This window comes from Xenopus laevis, chromosome 1S (genome assembly GCF_017654675.1).
Source record: "Xenopus laevis strain J_2021 chromosome 1S, Xenopus_laevis_v10.1, whole genome shotgun sequence".
NCBI lineage: Eukaryota > Metazoa > Chordata > Amphibia > Anura > Pipidae > Xenopus > Xenopus laevis.
The window spans coordinates 48,327,448-48,346,548 of record NC_054372.1 but is presented as its reverse complement, the minus strand read 5'-3'; the positions used below and the strand labels follow the sequence as shown (position 1 = coordinate 48,346,548).

The following is a 19,101-nucleotide window of genomic DNA, read 5'->3' as shown; positions in this document are numbered from 1 at the left end:
GATAAACAGAGAAAACATTGGCCATTCATCTTTTTGTTTCAGAGGGCAAAGAGATACTTTTTGTATCTTCTTCTACCTAAAATAGATTACAGTATTAAAATGTTTATCTATATAGGTGAACTCCTTTAGATGAAAGACTAGTGCATTACAGATATACTATCAATTCACCTTTGCATGATATCTCTTTTTGCCACTTTTGAAATGTCCTTCATTTTTAAAGGATAAGTAAAACCTTTAAATAAGTGAATGTGAAAGTGATGAGAGTGCTTGTCATTTAAATTCATTATTTCTTTTCTTTTTATTCCAAGATATTAAGGTATACTGTACATGTGTTGTTAATATGAATGAATTTTGTTCCAACACCACCTGCTGGTCAGTTTCTCAGCATTCTGACCACCAAGTAGTCAAGGAAGTTGTCAGGAGAAAGAAAGAGGCTGCTTTAATGTTCTTCTGCTTAGGAAAGATTTGAGAAAGGTTTCTAATTGTTTCTCTAAGCAGAAGAACACCAGAGCAGTCTCTTTCTTTCTCCTGACAACTTCCTTGACTACTTGGTGGTCAGACTGGTGGGAAACTGACCAGCAGGTGGCGCTGTTTGCACAAAATTTATTCACATTAACAGCACATGTATCCCTTAATATTTTGAAATAAAAAGAAAATAAATAATGAACGTAAATAACAAAAGTGCTTAGAATAGCATCCTCATCAATTTTACATTCATGTAAGGTTTACTTATCCTTTAAAGTGTTTTAGCAGTAATTTGTGGGGAGGCAGCCTGTCTCTGCTGCAATTAAATCTCAATTTAAGGCTGGTTACAGAGGGGTTAATTTTGTATTCAGGATGCTTATTCAGTCAGAAGCCTCCCTTAAACTGGGCTCTGGTTGGACAGAACTACCTCCACCTGCCAGTATCAGATATGTGGCCATAAGACACTTACCATGTATAGTGCCCAGTGACACAGTACCCAGCCCACTTTTGCAGTACAGAGTTCAGGGTGAAGCTGGTCTTCTAATATAAATGGTCATAGTATTTGTACATGCATTACTCTGCATGCATGGGGAAACAAACAAATGGTATTCTCTGTTTTCTTAGACAGAGCTTTCAGTTATACCTAGAACTCTATGCAACATGCCTCTACTGCTCAGAGTATATGGCACACCTTTTGGGTTTCATGGAGCAAGGAGATTTATAAAAATACATTATATGGAGCCCAGTGGATTCAACCGCGAGTTAGACCTTCTGGTTACTATCATAATTTTAAAATTACATTTGCTTTCATTAAATAACCTAATAGATCTGTAAACTGCTGCAGAGTACTATAAACGTACATTTTCATTTTGTGAACAAGCTAAGACTGATCAAATTAACCCTAAACCACATCTCCGAAAGTCTGATCAAGATTTGGAATGGAACCTAAAATGAAGCCTCAACTAGGATATAGGGGGATCCTGGCTAAATAACTGCCTAGGCAACATTTTGGTATTATTCTAATACTAGAGTTGCACCGCTATGAATTTGTAGTTTTACTTAACTAACAAAGATCTTGGACATCCACCAAGAAATTACATCTGAAACCTGGCAAATCCCATTATTTCCTATGGGAGGATGACTATTTTCCGTTTGGAATGATGAGAGAAATGTCACTGGTATATTGCTACCTTACAATCATCGGTCCAAAGTAGTTAAAATGCTACTGAAATTATAAGATTTCAATGAGAATTTACAACTTTAAAGTAACAGTTCAGTGTAAAAATAAAAACTGTGAAAATAGATAGGCTGTGCAAGATTTAATAATGTTTCTAATATAGTTAGTTCGCCAAAAATGTAATGTATAAAGGCCGGAGTGACTGGATGTGTAACATGACAGAACAGAACACTACTTCCTGTTTTTCAGCTCTCTAACTCTAAGTTAGTCAGCGACTTGAAGGGGGGCCACATGGGACATAACTGTTCAGTGAGTTTGTAATTGATCCTCAGCATTCAGCTCAGATTCAAAAGCAACAATTATGACCCATATGACCCTCAATCAAGTCACTGATTGGTTACTGCCTGGTAACCAATTAGTGAAATCCAAGAGAGCTGCAAAGCAATTAATGTTCTGGCTATTGTGTTACACATCCAGTCACTCCAGTCTTTATAAATTACATTTTTGTCTAACTAACTATATTAGAAACATTCTTTGTTTTGCACAGCCTATCTATTTGCCCAGTTTTTATTTTTACACTGGACAATTCTTTTAATCATATTTCCTTCACTGATTTGGCCAGTTTGCACGACTCTTAAAAAATGTTTTGAAGTTTTATAAATTGGAATGAACGCCATCAATACTGATTCACAATCTCTACTTTAAAAATTGACATATAACTGACTTTGCAGACATTATGGGTTTGAATACTTTCCCAAATATTACAGGGTTTTGTAGACTGATCATTTAAAAAAGTAACTCATAACTGGTGATTATCAAGTCATCTCATGAAGAGAAATTGAGGGTAGGACTACATGGACGTTTTCGGCGTGGTCCGACGCACTGCAACAAAACGCCTGCAACAAGCGTGCAACATCTGCATCCGACAGTCGTGTCGCGTCGGATCAACGCTGCGACACCATGTGACAATGTATTCACTTACCTTATTTTTGTCGCATGCGACTTGTCGCAGGCGTTTTGTTGCAGCGAGTCAGATAGTGCCGAAAACGTCCATGTAGTCCTACCCTAAGAGATAAATTAACAGGCTATGGCCACAAACTTCATAAAGACAACAAAGACTCACCCAACATATATACAGTATATCTATTTATCTATAAATATATATATATATAGAGATATATAGAGATATATAGAGATATATATAGAGATATATATAGAGATATATATATATAGAGATATATATAGAGATATATATAGAGATATATATAGAGATATATATATATATATATAGAGATATATATAGAGATATATATATATATATATATATATATATATATATATATATATATATATATATATATATATATATATATATATATATATAGCCTCATTGCACTCCCACCTAATGGTTTATGATGTAGTGGTGAGCACAATGTTCCCTTTTTTTACCATACATACAGTATATGGCAAGGGTAATGCTAAGGCACTTGTCCCAGGCTGATCAGAAGGGAACATGAGTTGCATTAAGAACCTACCACTTAGGTGGAGAAATACTTGTTTGGCACTAGAGATTCCTACGTAATAGAAAAAAAAAACTTCCTAGGTTATGATAAGATTTCCTGTAATACATGAATAGCCAAATAGATGAGTGCTACTGTAATCCCAGAACTCTTATGTTTCAGAACCACTATTGTACCACATATTGTACCAGGCAATTGTGTGTCACATATTGTTCCTTAAGCCCCAGGAACTGGGGAATTGACCATAGAATTATTCACCAGTGGATCCTAGGCAGAACTGCTGTGCAAGCATACATCTTCATGGTACTGAAGCAGCTTCAAGCCCTGCCACACACCCAACTTATTCCAGGCAAGTTTGAGTAGTGAGGTAGACATGGTAATAGCAACTAAGGTATATAATTTAACAAAGGGGTTCTTTCAGCCATGAGCCACATTCAAATATAAAAAGAGTTTGGGAACAACACAAGCATGAAAATGTCCCTGGGGATGCAAAATAAAGGCTATGAATTGGTAGACTCCAGGTGGACTGGCACTAGTCTACAGGAGACTTGGTTTTGCAGTATGCCTGGTATTTATGCAGTTAGAACTTGCCTTCAAGCCTGGAATTCAAAAATAAGCATCTGCTTTGAGGCCACTGGGAGCAACATCCAAGGGGTTGGAGAGCAACATGTTATTCACAAGCCACTGGTTGGTGATCACTGATTTAACACCTCACTACATTTACCAGCAGTTGTATGCTCTCTACCAGAAAACAGAACTACTGCTGGCTGCTTAGCAAATGTTACTCTATTTATTTAGACTGATGGCCACAACAAGCAGTGGCAGGGACAACATCACCCATGTCCAACACACCCATTTTAAGGAATGCTTGCAAGAATTACCCGCATACCTTCTGGGCTACCCAACATGCCAGCCACCCAACTCCAAGAAAGCCAGATGGGCAAATGAAACAAGGCACAGAAATGTAAATTGCCAATGCACACCCACACGAAAAACTTCAAGACAGATTTTTTATTTATAAATCACATCCTAAACCTGTTACTAGCTTCCTACTTGTACACTGTGATGCCAGCAAGTACCCTCTAATCTGACATAATTAAGGGGGAGCTGCTGATGCCTCTTCTCAAAGGACAGAAGGGCATCAGTAGATGCATTTTGCCTCTTGTCAATGTCCTCCCATAGGCCATGCATGCCCAGGTGGTACTTCCATACAGTCAAAATTGATCAAATTGGCAGACCAAACCTCAACATGTGTGGCCTCCTTAATTTTGGACTATATTTTTAGAGTTTTTTGCACCCTCTATGATTGCTTTTGAGGAAGGAAATAATCAATAACTGCTACCGGTGCATTGACTGGTACCTGGTGATGCTCTTATATTTCACAGCTTTCATAAAATTTTGTATTGCAACTAGAACATTATTTTAAAGCCATAAATGGCAAAGTTTGGTATGCAGATGAAAGGGGTGCACATTGATCTATTATTATCTTTATTCAGTAAACTGTGTTTTTGGATATTCTGAGGCAAAACTAGAGAAGTTAAATGGAAAACATATATGATGGCTGTGTTCCAAGAAAAATACAATGAATCAAATATTCTAGCCTTGTTTAAATAAACAAGATAAAAATCAATGTGAGATTGATAAAACTATAGAATTGTTTGCATATTTCACATCAGTTTGTTTGGTGCGATCTCTGTAAAAAATAAAGGTTTAGGAACAAGACTCTATATTTAACAAACAGGAATCCAAATGAACATTCATCCTGTTTGACATCCCCATACTGATTACTGCGTATAAACTGCCTGCAAATTATAGGCATTTTTGGAAAAATGTACAGTATAATTGGATCATAGTACACTATTTATAAGGTAGCAGAACATAGTTGGGCTCATTTAAGCTGTCAGAGTTCAAAGCAGACACATTGTTGTTCCCAATTTTTCTCAAGCAAAACATTAGTAAGTCAGAGGCAGCCCTATCCTCAGGTTTAGCAACATCTGTGGCTTGTCCCTCACTGGTTAGATTTTAATTACAGGGCTCCCTGTGGGCATAAAGATGGAATCTAATTTTTCCTTCAAGAATAAAGTGCAAGCTCAATGTGCCTATTGCTCAGAGAATGCCTGTACCACGCTTGCTAGTGTAACCAGAGAGAATAGCAGGTGATGCTGCTTTGTGTAGAAAAAGTATATTAGCACCAAAAGCTGCATTTATACAAATCTGAATATTTGCTGCCCAGACAGCTTGCGTATGCATAGACTTTCTATGAAATATAGAAGAGTGTGGGATACTTCCAGAGGCATAACTAGATATTACTGGGCCCCACAGCAAATTATTTTTCAAGCCCCCAAAATGTCTAGACGTTCCCTTGTTTTACTAGTATTTATAGAAATTGTATACAAATAACTGTAGGGCCTCATGGAGCCCCTATACCTTCTGCCCCCTGCAGCTGCAGTGTCTGCTTCTTCTGTAGTTATGCTCCTGGTGTCTTGCACCACCATCTACACACTTGGGCATTTGTAACACAGGATATTACTTTGTGGTGAGCAAATGCAGCAAGTATTTCCAATAGAGACATTCACTACATGGAATCTTTTAATACATGACTGTCAGGCTGTTATATGAAGATGTCTCCATGGGTCAATATATACAGACATTTGGATAACAAGAGCTTACCCTCATAAAGATGCACTTTGTGAACACTGGCACCTGAGGAAGGATCAGAGAGATCCGAAACATGTAGTGCTACCAAATAAAAATATCACTTGACTGATGATACTGGTTCTCCAGAGTTGTGATTTAATTCCCTCATAAAGATGGTAGCACAACAGGCAGCCAGCAATGTGCCTGACAGGGCTTGTCTTAAATTTAAATAGACCAGACCAGTATTAAGGTAGGTCAATCCGTTGATACACTTTACCTTCAAAATGACCCTCAAAAGTTCTCCACTAGCCCTTCAAAATAATTTATTGCTAATGTGATTAGGATAAATTAATTATTTAAGCCATATGGCAAACCCAAATGGGTCTTAGTAGTGTGGGTTCTTATGGTCAGATTTATTATGGTGTAAAATTAGAGCTCACCCAATTTCTATTCATTCTGATGGGATTTTTAGAAGCATATATGTCAATGGGTGAAGTCAAGAATACACTATTTGATAAATACTTGGCTAAAAATCCAATAGGAATGAATAAAAAGTGGGCGAGTATTTCTGTGGAGCTTAATTTTCGACCTGTTTGTGGCCTCTTTTAAAACTCTGTGTTCCGGTGTTTGCTAGCTAGTTGGGTTGTACTCCTTCTAGTTCCACTCTGCTGTTCTGTTGAATCATAAGCCAATGATTACTAACTTGTTTCCAAGCTACCAGTGTATATAGTACAAGAATGAATCGAATAATAATGGCAAGTATTCCTAAACTTGACACCCTGCAAAGGTAAATAAAGCAGTGGTTCTACAGGTATAAGATCCGTTATCTGGAAACCCATTATCCAGAAAGCTCTGAATTACAGAAACTACAGAAAAGGGGCCTCCCATAGACACCATTATAATTATATAACTTTTAAAACAAAAAAGTATTTCCTTTTTCACTGTAATAATAAAACAGTATATTGTGCTGTATGCCAACTAATCCTTACTGAAGGAAAAACAATCCAGTTGGATTTATTTCATGTTTAATTGATTTTTTTAGTAGAAAAAGTATGAAGATCAGTGATGGGCGAATCACACCAGTTTCACTTCACCAAAAATTCACAAAATGCCAAAAAATTGGCAATGCATTGAAGTCAATAGGCGAGTAAATTTTTCAAACTGTGCAACATTTTATAAATTACAAATATATATTTTTACTATCCATAAGGCCACACGGGCAAAAACCACTAGCTGAAATCCGCTGCCCGGTTTCTGCCCTACCGCAGGCAGTAGTATCTTCTCTTTTCTGTATTCAGAAATAATGAATCGGAAGTGGCATAAACAGACTGGGTGGAAGTCTGCTTGTGCCACTTCGGATTCAATATTTCTAAATACGAAAAAAAGAGGATACTACTGCCTGCGGTAGGGCAGTAAACCGGGCAGCGGATTCCAGCTCAAGTTTTTTGGCCCCTGGGTGGTCCTAGCATTGGAATCTAAACATTTTACTTATCCCTAATCGGGATCGAAATTATGGAAAGACCACAGGGTCCTGAGCATTCTGGATAACAGGTCCCATACCTGTACTAAGAAATGGTTATTTTAACCAGACCTAGAAAACAGGAAAAGTTAAGGTCAGTTATGTAGAGCTCTGGGAATCCATAAAGAATGAATATTTGTCAAAATTAAACACTACTATATTGTAGCTTCTGTTATCCATCTCTTTTAGAATAATTACTGCAGGAGGTGGTTTAATGCCACAAACTAAAACATTAAAACATTAAGGCTATAAAGGTTTCTGTTTTGAAATACAATAGTAATAAGTGAGTAATGCAGTAAAGCGGCAGGGAATGCAAATCATACACTTGACTGCATAAGATGAGCTATTAGTAGCAGAAAGATAGAGGTTATACTGTAACCTCACTATTCTTCTTACATTAATATATTCCTATGCTTTTTATTAGGTTTTTTTTTTAATGGTTTTAAAGGGTAATGTGCCCCCTTAATGACTTGAGCTCATTCATTTGGACTTATGTAGTATAAACACAGCGGTGTAATAATGGGCCACTGTTAGCACCTGTAAATAGACCAATGGCTTGTAAGGATGCATGCTATGCATAAATGCTACATGCTTGTCTATTTTTTAATGTTTTGTATGGATTGAATGAGCTCTAACTGCAGTTGTTCCCCCTGCACACCTGTTAACAAACATTGCACTGGTAGTGTAGACTTTCCATTGACCTGGCTTGGTCCAGGTACTGGTGCACAATTTATACGGAGTACAAACACTCATTTATATATGTCCATAAACCAATTTAACTTAATGATATCATAAAACACAAAGAACAATGTGGTAAATTAAATTAAGTTATACTCACTACCAGTGGGGCTGTTAACTTTGCCTTTAATCATTTAGCTATCCCAGCAATTCTTATCTGTGAAGGGAAAGGGAAAAGCCATCAGTATAATTGGCAACCAGCAATCATATAAAAGAAGAAAAGAATGGAATAGTGTCATATTTCTAAAGCCATTCTTTCACTACCCTTTTGGATGACTATTTCATTAATTATGAGCTGATAGGCATGCTACATGTCTGTGTATCGCTGTATTCATGCATGTAAATTGCTATTTCAGTGTAAAAGCACATGTACAGCAAATATTCTTAATGCATTGATATGAAGTAGCCATTGTCAATTAAAAACAATGAAATAAAGAAGGAAAAATAATAATGAATTACTGTTGATGTGAATCTGAGGAATTGGAAGACGTTAAAGTAAGGTAGGGTTATTCACCAGAGACTGACTAGGAAAATCAAATGGAGAAAGACATTTCCAGTACAGCTTCACATAATAATCTCATAAACGTTTCTCAGAATTCCCAGGTGCACCTGTGATGTTGGACATTTAAAATTTCTTTAAAATGATTTTTTAAATTAATTTATACATCTTTTTAAAGTGTTAAATTATTAAAAAAACTTGCTTGTGTCAACCACCTGGGATACAGATCAAAATGCATTCAGAAATGTTGCTGTTCACTATACAGCAGCCAAAGTAACAGAACCACAGATTTCTCCTAAGACAACTTCTTGGCAGCAAACAGGCATTTATTAGTGAACTGAATTTCAGTTATGGCAGGCACTCCGAGATATCACCTCAGACCAGACTTGGAAAATCAAAAATTATTTATTCTAGAAACTACAGCATAAGCTTGTGCCTTGCTTTTACTCATCACAGACATGTACTCTGGTCTGGAATTTCCGCATTTTGCAGCCGGCAAATAAATTCGCAAAACTGCCACAAAAAATTTGCCTGTGCAAAAATGCTGGCGAGGCGAAAAAAAATTAGGCACGCGTCGTAATAGTCGAGCGCATAAACATTGTCGTGCGTTAAAATTATTTGGACACCCATTGACTTTATTGCATTTTGCCAAAATAGGCACGTATATAACAATTGTTGCGGGTGTCTATATTGACGCGCATCAAAAATAATTTTGACACCCATTGACTTCAATGGGTTTCGCAAATTGTTCGCCGGTTTGCTGATTTAGTGGGAAATTCACTTTTTTTTTTGCGAAATGGGACAAATTCACCCATCCCTAGTGATCAGGGAGTTCCTGCCATGACTGAAATTTCATTCATCGACTCCGTAAACTGCAGGTTCAGTCCCTGAATATGCAGGTGACTTTACCTTATTGGGATTTGTTCCAAAATAATCCTTTTTTGCAAATAATGTTTATTAGTAAAATGAATCTCCATAATTGAGTTGGTCATTACCTGCAACATTTAGAAACATTGGGAAAACATCACTGCCTCCTCCTCCTCTACTCCACTAGGACCCTAAGTTTGAATAGAATGGATCTAACTCTGGGCCTAATGTCCAAGCACCTCACTCCCTGTTTCTTCATTCTGGATGTGACTCAATATGACTGTTGGGTCTTTACTGAGCTTCTGAAGTCACCTGGCTTTGCCTCCTTCACATCTCCTGTACCTATCTGCCAGTCAACACCAAGCAGAGTGGGACATCAGGAAAAAACCTCGTGGGCTCCACCTACCCAGCCCCTCTCCTGTCTCCCTACCAGATACCTTGGATGCTCTTTGTTCTCAGTCACAAAGAAGAAATTGAAGATACGCAACGCAGTGTGAACTGGGGTGTGTGTGTTTGGGGGCCGCCGGTGACGGGTGTGGGGGGCCCCAGAGGCCCAAAAACAATTTGTCTTCAGCACACCACTTACTTGATATTTATAGGGTGCATTCAATCCCAGGCTGATTCAAGCCCAACGCAGTAATCTCTTGAAAAAGGGGAAAAAGAAGCACACTATACTTCGTTCCCATACTTTTTCCCCTTTTTCAAGAGGGGGCCCCAGTGGTAGCACCAAGTGACAATGAATAAGCACACCTGGAGAAACTGAAGGCACAGTAGTCATGTGCTAATGTATTACAGTTGAATAACTATAGCAAGCCCTCACCAAGTGGGGCCAAAAGAAATTTCATATCAATCATTTGTAATGATATCATTTGTATTATTAAAAAGCAGCTGCTCCTTTATTTAATTACCAGTAGCTTTAATGGAAAATTTGGCAGTTGTTTGTTTCTTCTCATAATCTGCTTATTTTTCAGTTCATCGCTATTCCTGTACTATCTGTTGGCTGCCTGTTCCATGCTGGGCAAGAGCAAAGTGCTTTTCCTTCATGGTGAGTAAGACTGGGCTGCCAGGTAGATGAGAAACTTACTGCTGAGTGGTTCATGCATAGACGCACATCTAATTAGTAGAAGAGGCAGGGAGAGTGGATTGCAGAGGAGTTAAACACACAGGAAAAGAAAACATAGGAACAAAATTACCAGGGGACTGAAATAATCAGCATGCATTAAGCTACTTGCTTTTCTATCTTAGATGTGAAAGTGATGTTTTTCTTTTTTTTCCAGCAGTCTGTCCTCCTTATTCATTTTTATATAGTGTTTGTTTATGTATTATTATTATTTGACTCCTATCTGTCTTTCACTTTTTTCTTTCCTAATCTGCGCCTACCTTGTTGTTTGTTCTTATGATGCAATAAAAGATGGCAGATATTGCAGATATTTTACTGTTTGTCTTCAGTTTAGCAAGCCGACTCCCATGGAGCTAGAATAAATTGGCTGCAAAAGTTTTTTTGTTCATTGTCAGAAGCAATAATTCTTAAACGCTGAATTGCATACAGTGGTTTAGTAACAAAGTTATTCGATTACTGAGCGCACAATAGCATCTTTGGAAGAATTGATCTTTAGGGCACGAAAGAATTGCATTGATCTACTGCACCTGCACAAGATATTTCTTTATTAAAAAAAATGTGAAGGACCTAAGTCAAATGTAAGAACATTTAATCTAGACATTATTTTTAAACATGTAACAAATGTGGAAAAAAATTGTGATATTAAAAAACATTGCAGGTAAATGTGTTGTGTTAGCCAAAGTTAAAGCAAATACAGTATGACATGCAGAATTGCATATGACTATCTATTTTTTATTGCAGAAGTTGTAGCACAAGCTTTTGAGGAACAACCCCTTCCTCAGGTTCCTGAAAACTTGGGCTACAACTTCTGCAATAAAAATTAGATAAAGGCATATACCAGTATAGGTTGATGTGCTTCTTCCATGTATATAGCCTTGATCAGGGGTGTAACTACAGAGGAAGCTGACCCTATGGTTGCATAGGGACCCAGAAGATATAGGGGGCCCCATGAAGCCCTAAGTAATGAGCCATTTTAAAATATAATGGGACAACCTCTGCATATTTAAAATTAATTTGCTGCGGGGACCAATAACATCTAGTTGTGCCACTGGCCTGGATGGTGTACTTGGCCTGGAAGCAGTTTGGGAATTGAATGAACCCTACAGAAACAATTAAGTGGTGTGCTGCAAGAAAAATTTACTGTCAAAGGAAGAACAAACACCCTTCTTCTGAAAGCTGAAGAAAGGTGACTGTGATCCATGAAATGTACATGCTGTGCACTTTCTACACCATGTGATAAACATTTTAATATATATTGGGTTGCAGCACTTGCCTTGAATTGTTCGGTACTGATGTTGCACAGTGACCAAACTGGGTTATTCTGGAGCACCCACGCCCAAGTGGAGATCTTTCTCAAGCAATGAGCATGGAAATTATCTATATAATACCCAGGATTCCACTATGCACTGGATGGCAAGAATAGGGGGTACAACAGAGAAAAGTTTTCAAGGGGATGTTATGATATGCAAAGCATTCCTTCTGTGAATTTTGCATTGCATAGGCAATATATATCCTCTTACAAGCTTTGATTATATTGCCTACAAGGACATACACTTTTATGCTGAACATGAGACTGCTAAACCAAGTAATATATTAGCATACATTTAAAGTTAGGATCCACAAGTGACTTTACTCAGACACAAAGAGGTGAACCGAGCCAACTCTTTGTTTGTACAATATAAAATGGTGCCACAATGTTTTCATAGTGACAATTAGGATATATAGTGAATAAAGTACCCCCTCTTGTAAAATATAAGGATATTATAAGTTACAGAGGAGTTTCATGACTATATAAAAGTACGAGGCCGAAGGCCAAGTGTTTTTATACAGGTCATGGAACTCCGAGGTAACTTCTAATATCCTCATATTTTTCAACTGGGGGTACTTTATTTATTATAATACACACGTTTCAGTGAGTCATGTGACAGAAATGACATCAGAACTCACCGTTTATAACTGATGACATCAGAACTCACCATTTATAAGGATATAATTTACAAGATATTCATGGCTTTTGTGTATCATAAAAGAATAACCTTAGGTTAACACATGGGTGGTTATACTAATAATAATACAGAACAGAGATGCCCAGAATGAATTGCTGAACTGGTCTGCATAGGGGCACTATAGTTAGCCCTGCAGCTTTGAGGTCCTTGGTTTGATTCCAGGACAATATGAGAAAAGAGTTTTTGTTTTCTACCTGGTTTGTTCAGATTTCCTCAGGGTACTGTAGTTCCCAGTCACACTCCAAAACATACTGGTAGGTTAACTGGCTTTGAATTAGTGAAAAGCCACAATAGTGCTAACATGATATGCACTGTAGATTTTAACAGTGGAGCAGAGCCTATGGGGAATTATAAAGAATCTCTGTTCTCTGGTTGTTTATATACTGTATATAAAAAATATATTATCATTAATTGTTTTGGCAAAGATAGTAATTTGTGCTAGTACACTGTGTACACCAGATTATACCCCAAGGTAGGGGTGCTAGGAACAAACCCTCAATTTGACATGAGAAGCCATGGGAAGGCTGTGGTAGTGAAAAAAAGGTTGTATTTGGCTAAAACTGTAAAAAAAAAAAAAAAACAATAAATAAAAAACCTGTAAGCTGAGAAAGTAACATCTTCAGAAAGCTAGGAGTAAATGATACATACATCTATTAAGTTATATAAAACAAATAAAAAACCAAGGGATACAACAAAAATACAATATCCTTTAAGGATAAAAGTATTTTTTTATTCTCACTGCTTAAAGGGGTTTAACTTTTTTAGAAATGCTAGTGCTTTTATTATACCTTTTACAATTATCTTTGCGTAACTCTCTTAACACATTTGAATTAGCAAATGAGAAGGTATTCTTAATGGTTCTAATTATCTGGCTCTTATCTTCTGCCTCCCCAGATTTGTTCTGATATCGAGTTCCACTACCGCATTCCAATAACCAGTCCTCGAACTGAGACTAATGAGACAATTGATCTTAAAGTTCTCCGCTGTCACTTAACTTTGGGAATTTTCAGCTGCAGCTTGTACTCACAACTGTTCCATTTTCACGTGACTGCATTTCACAGATGGTGAAAATAAAAATCAATTTCATAATGTATCATCTAAAGCAAACACAATATTTAGAGTAAGTGCCGTTTGTCTGTTATTCAACTGCCAATCCAGGCAGTCCCTGCATAATTCTAACATTTGTTTAACAGTGTGATACCGTTCTATTGTCTGTTCAACACTGTATTAAAATGAAGATCTAAAAGAAAGGTTCCCTGAATCAAGGGCTAAGATTAAAAATTATTTTTGAAATATTGTGTTTGCTTTAGATGATACATTATGAAATTGATTTTTATTTCACCATCTGTGAGGAGATTTACAAAATATATATATTTTATTTTGGCTGCTCCAAGACAGATTGCCTATAAAAGAAAAGTATAAAAATACAGCAGCCCTGTGATACTATACTACTGGGATCCTAGATATCTTTATAACACACATGGCCACAAGAGTTATGACAAGATTAGTGATTCTATATCTCAGATGCTCAGTGGGACCCATTATGAAGGGACCTCATAGTTTGCCCATAATTCTGCACCTTTTTCTAGCATGATGCATCTGCGAGATTAAAAAAAAACCCAATATCTGCTTAAATTGGAATTCTGTGGAGTGATGGAACTAAAATATTTATTTTTGTCTCTTGGTTGCTTTCTCTTGGCTTATGTCCATGATTATATCTGTTATGTTTTGGGTAGCCAAGGATGAGGAGAGTATAACAGTGCTTTATTAGCAGAGTCATGCTGGCATTATACAAAAGTAACTTTCACTTTTTAAGCTACCAGGAAGTATGCACTGTATAAGTATGAGCACAGTGCCATCTACGGGCCATTTGTATAAACACCACATATTCCACCTATAGTAGAAAATCATTTGGGCAAATGTAATAAACAACAACAATGCATCTTAAAGCAATAATATACATTATTCACATCACATAGTCCTGGGTCCATACATGTAGTTTTCTGATTCTCTCAGTATGCCTTATAGGTTCACTTTCTTCAGGCCTATTGCAGTTGACATCAGTAGTAGAAAAAAGTCATTCATCAAATGGAGCTTCTCCAAAGTCATATCTAACAGGAGCAAGAAGACTTGCATTCCATATGCGTCCATCAGACAGTTCATATGTATATGGTCCTCGCTGGCGTCTCACTTCAAGTGGTGTAGTAAATTAGATTGTCCTTGTTTCAGTATTCCTGGTTTCTTAATTCTGACTAAAGATCCAGGTTGAAAGTGTACTTCTCTTGCACCACGTTTTCTGTCCGTATAAGTCTTGCATTTGGCTTGGTGACGTTTCACAATGTCAGCAGTAGATGATTTTGTAGGCGCAGTATTTTGTGGAAGTTTGATGTCTGCAACATGTAACTTAGTGCGCATAAATCTACCTTGTAATAATTCAGCAGTGGATGATTGGGTTGTTGCATGGCACGTTGCTCTGTAGTTATGTAGGAACTCTGTTGTAAATTCTTTCCAAGATTTCCCAGTAAGATTTGCTGTCTGTAGTGCTTCTTTCAGACTTCGGTTGAATAACTCAATTTTTCCATTTGCTTGTGGGTAATACACTGAAGATTTCCTATACACAATATTTCTTACTCTCAGAAAGGATTCAAACTCATATGAGACAAACTGTGGCCCATTGCCTGATATTAATTCCTTTGGATTACCTTCTCTGCTGAAGACTGTAGACAGAAATGTTTTTACTGTAGCTGATGTTATATGAGGAACAAATGCAATTTCAGGCCATTTACTGTAATAGTCTATCAAGGTTATAGCAAATCTGCAGTCTATAGGAGCATCTGTAAAAGGACTGACAATATCAATAGCAAGTTTTTCCCATGCTGAATCAGGGAATGGTACTGGTTTTACATCTGTTCTCAACTTAACTTTGTGTACAAAGTTCTTTGCACAGTCCAGTGAAGTGTTGCTTTGTGGTGACATTTTAGACACTGACTGTGTGGGAGGCACTGGTGCTGTAGTAATGAGACTAATTGTAGGTTTAATGCAGCAAAGAGATCCCTTCCAAGTATAGCAGTACCCTTATTCACAATGTAAAAGTCACGTTTCGCAGTATTTGATTCAAATTGTACAGTCACTGGCAAGTAACCAAGCACAGAGATTGGTTTCAGGGCAGGTGCAACAAGTGGATATTTTGCAAAGTATTTCAAGAAAATATCCTTTGGTAGTATAGAAACAGCTGAACCGGTATCAAGCATCAGGTTAATGGAGTGTCCCTTGTCAGCAGACGCACTATAGACAATGACAGTGCATATAAACTGTACCAGCTTTATCCACACTTAATACTGTAACATTTGTAGTAGTGACTTCATGAACATCTTTAGCAGAACTACGGCAGATCTTAGCAAAATGTCCTACTTTTGTGCATTTGCGGCACCGTTTAGCTTTTGCAGGACATGTAACATAATTTGCAGTGTATTGTGTTGAACCACAGCGAAAGCTGCACGGTTTTGCAGTATAGGCAAAATCCCTTTCCTTAGCACTGTATTTTGCCTGTGACTGTGCATTATTAGGCCACAGTGTTGAATTCACAATCTGTACATTCCCAGCAGTTCCCTGACTGAGCGTTTTAGCCTCTGCCACTGCTGTTTTAATTTGGCTAGCAACTGTAATAGCCTTTGCAAGGGTTAAATCCTGCTCTAGGAGCAGTCTCTCTCTAATGTGAGGTGAGTTTGTTTTTTCCACTATTTGGTCTCTTAGCATTTCATCTGTCAGATTCCCAAACTCACAGGTAACAACCAGCTCTCTCAAAGCTGCTACAAACTGTTCTGTGGATTCGCCATTACGCTGTCCATGTTGGCGGAATTTATATCTTTCAGCAACCACATTTACTCTTGGCACGGAAAAGTTCTTTATAGCAGTAAGTGTGGTTTCATAAGTCTCATCAGGTAATGGTAATGTATAGAATATACGCTGTCCCTCTGCTCCCAGGCAGTGAATAAGTAAAGTACGCTTTCTAGCAGCAGAAATCTCCCCTTGGTCAGCAAGGAACCAAGGGCACAGCAGGATCACGGATTGGGAACAGCAGCAGGGCAAGAACAGATTCAGTACAAGGAATTAGGACCAATGCACACCCAGGAATTTACAGAATGAGACCTACTGTACTAGAGTCAAGGGGTGAAATGGAAAACTGGAGTTTCAGTGGGTTCAAACGATCTTTTTAATTATACTTATTCATGAAAAGTTTCATGGTGGCACATACATTGGTGCAGTCTGCAGACATGTATTGTAATTGTTATTGAGCCATGAAGCATTTTGATGCATGATGTGTCTTGTTTCAGAAAAGGAGAGACAGCAGGTAGTGATGGGCAAATGTATTCGCCAGGCACGAATTCACTGCAAATTCCTGTGTTTCGTCCCAGGAGAATAAATTTGTGAAAATTCGCCGGCGTCCGTTTTTTCACCGGCGAATGTGAGTCAAAAACAAGACTCCAGTGCCGTTTCGCGAATTTTGCTGGGAATTTGTGAATTTTTCAGCGAAGCAAAACGCCCCAAATTCGCCCATCACTAACAGCAGGTGCTCTGGGTCTAATCTGGGTCTAATCATCAATAATGTTTCAACCTCACCCCTTTAATTCTGGCTTCATATTAAATCCAAATCCTGCATGGTTAACTAGCAATTTATTTAGATGCATGCTGCAATTTATTTAGATGCATGCTGCAGATTAAACAGATATATGTGCAGCCGCGCATCTAAATTAATTGCAACTAGCCATGCAGGATTTGGATTTAATATGAGGGGGGTGAGGTGGCAATGCTAAAATTTGCCACAGATTGAAGGGTTATGGTTTCTAAGATTGTAAAAGCAGTATGGAAAGCTCAAACTCCCAAAAAAACACCCAAATTGTGGTGTCAGGTGCTGTACTGGAAAGCCCACGCCTGCCTCAGGGCCACAACTTTGTATCAAAACAATTGACCAGCAGCACATCGTGTGAGTTGTAGTTTTGAGAAAATCAATTTGTTTAGTCCAAAAACATACAAAAAGGGCAACGTTTTGGGTCCTCAAGATACTTTATCAAGCTTGATAAAGGGCCTTGAGGATCCGAAATGTTGCCCTTTCTTTCTTGGTTTTTGAGCTAAATAAATAGATTTTTGTACAACTACAACTCACACTGTGTGCTGTTGGTCATTCATTTTGATACATTTTTTTTTTTTTGTATTTTTAAAAGTGGGGCTGCAGATAGCCACAGTATAAATGCCAAAGACACACCAGAGGTTTCCTCCTGTGCTGTAGTTTTTCCCAGTCACTCTTATCTTTAGTGTATGCCCTGTGTCCAACAACCATTCAGCATGGACTGCAGTGCAACCTTGTCTGCATGCATTCATACCTGTATATACAAACTTATCCTTCAGTATAACCTATGCAATGTGATTTGTCGTTCAACTCCATACTACTTAGATTATATTGGAAAATGTAACTAGATTTTTTTTTATCAGACACACATAAAGGATATATATATAAACAAAAACAACACAAGAACACTATACAAATAATTAAGGGTGCTCACCTGCATGCAGATCAATACCATAATGTTCTTCTATGTGATTTTCCTTTTATCATGGATATCTTGATCTTAAAGTCAATAGAAACAGAGTTTTCTTTTTCTCCACAGTTGTAGCTAGATAGCCAGCACCCTGCTAGTGTATTATATAATGTGGGAATGAAAGCACAGCATGGTCTCCCACTGACTCAGGTGAGATGATGCAGGTTTAGTCAGTCAGGGAATGTGTCCACTCATAGTCACATGGTATGTTTGCATGTAGCTGCAACCTCTGCTTGCATAGGGTGGGGCTTGCATATTAATATTATTATGAAATGGAATTATAGCTATTTTTTCCCAATATGTTGCTATTTAAATACCTTGGCTTTCATTGTTTCTTTTTTTTTTAATTTTTGAATTATTTGCCTTCTTCTTCTGATTCTTTCCAGCTTTCAAATGGGGGTCACTGACCCCATCTATTAATATTATTAATAACATGTATTTTTAGAGCGCTAACATATTTTGCTGTAAAAATAAATGTATTTATGTATAAATGTATTTATACAAACAACATAGAGAATTACATTTATAGCGACCAGTAACCGATACAAAAGGTGAAGAAGGCCCTGTGTAAAAGAGCCTACAATCTAAAAGGGGAAGGAATTGAGACACAAGGTGTGGGAGTGGGCAAGATCAGAAATAAGCAAGGGGAGAGGAGTAGCAAATGGTATTGAATTTGGTAGCTAGAGATGGGCGAATTTATTGGCCAGGTGTGAATTTGCATTTCAACACCGGCAGTGAATAAATTTGCGAATTTGCTGCGAAAATTCACTGGCATCAAAATAAATTTGATGCCGAAGACAATTCTGACACCGGCAACAATTCTGACGCTGGCGACAATTCTAGGCACCCATTAACTTTAATGGGCGTCAGACTTGTCGCCAGTGTCAGAATTATCGCTGGTATCAGAATAAAATTCACTAAATTCACGTTTCGCGGCAGAAATTCGCCCATCACTA

At 37.6% G+C, this 19,101-nt stretch overlaps 1 protein-coding gene across 3 annotated transcripts in view; it reads right to left on the bottom strand.

Annotated features, from left to right (window-relative positions):
• Positions 1-18,341, bottom strand: part of LOC108704365 (type II inositol 3,4-bisphosphate 4-phosphatase) — a 339,921-nt gene extending 321,580 nt beyond the window's left edge. For 2 of the 3 annotated variants that reach the window (XM_041579561.1, XM_041579564.1), the window contains exons 1-2: positions 18,110-18,341; positions 8,157-8,213 (exon numbers count right to left, since the gene is read on the bottom strand). In XM_041579561.1, the coding sequence (XP_041435495.1) occupies positions 8,157-8,190 (34 nt within the window). In that variant the 5' untranslated portion in view covers positions 8,191-8,213; positions 18,110-18,341. The remainder of the gene's footprint in view (positions 1-8,156; positions 8,214-18,109) is intronic. The other variant, XM_041579563.1, reaches the window with a different exon arrangement.
• Between the last annotated feature and the right edge of the window lie 760 nt (positions 18,342-19,101).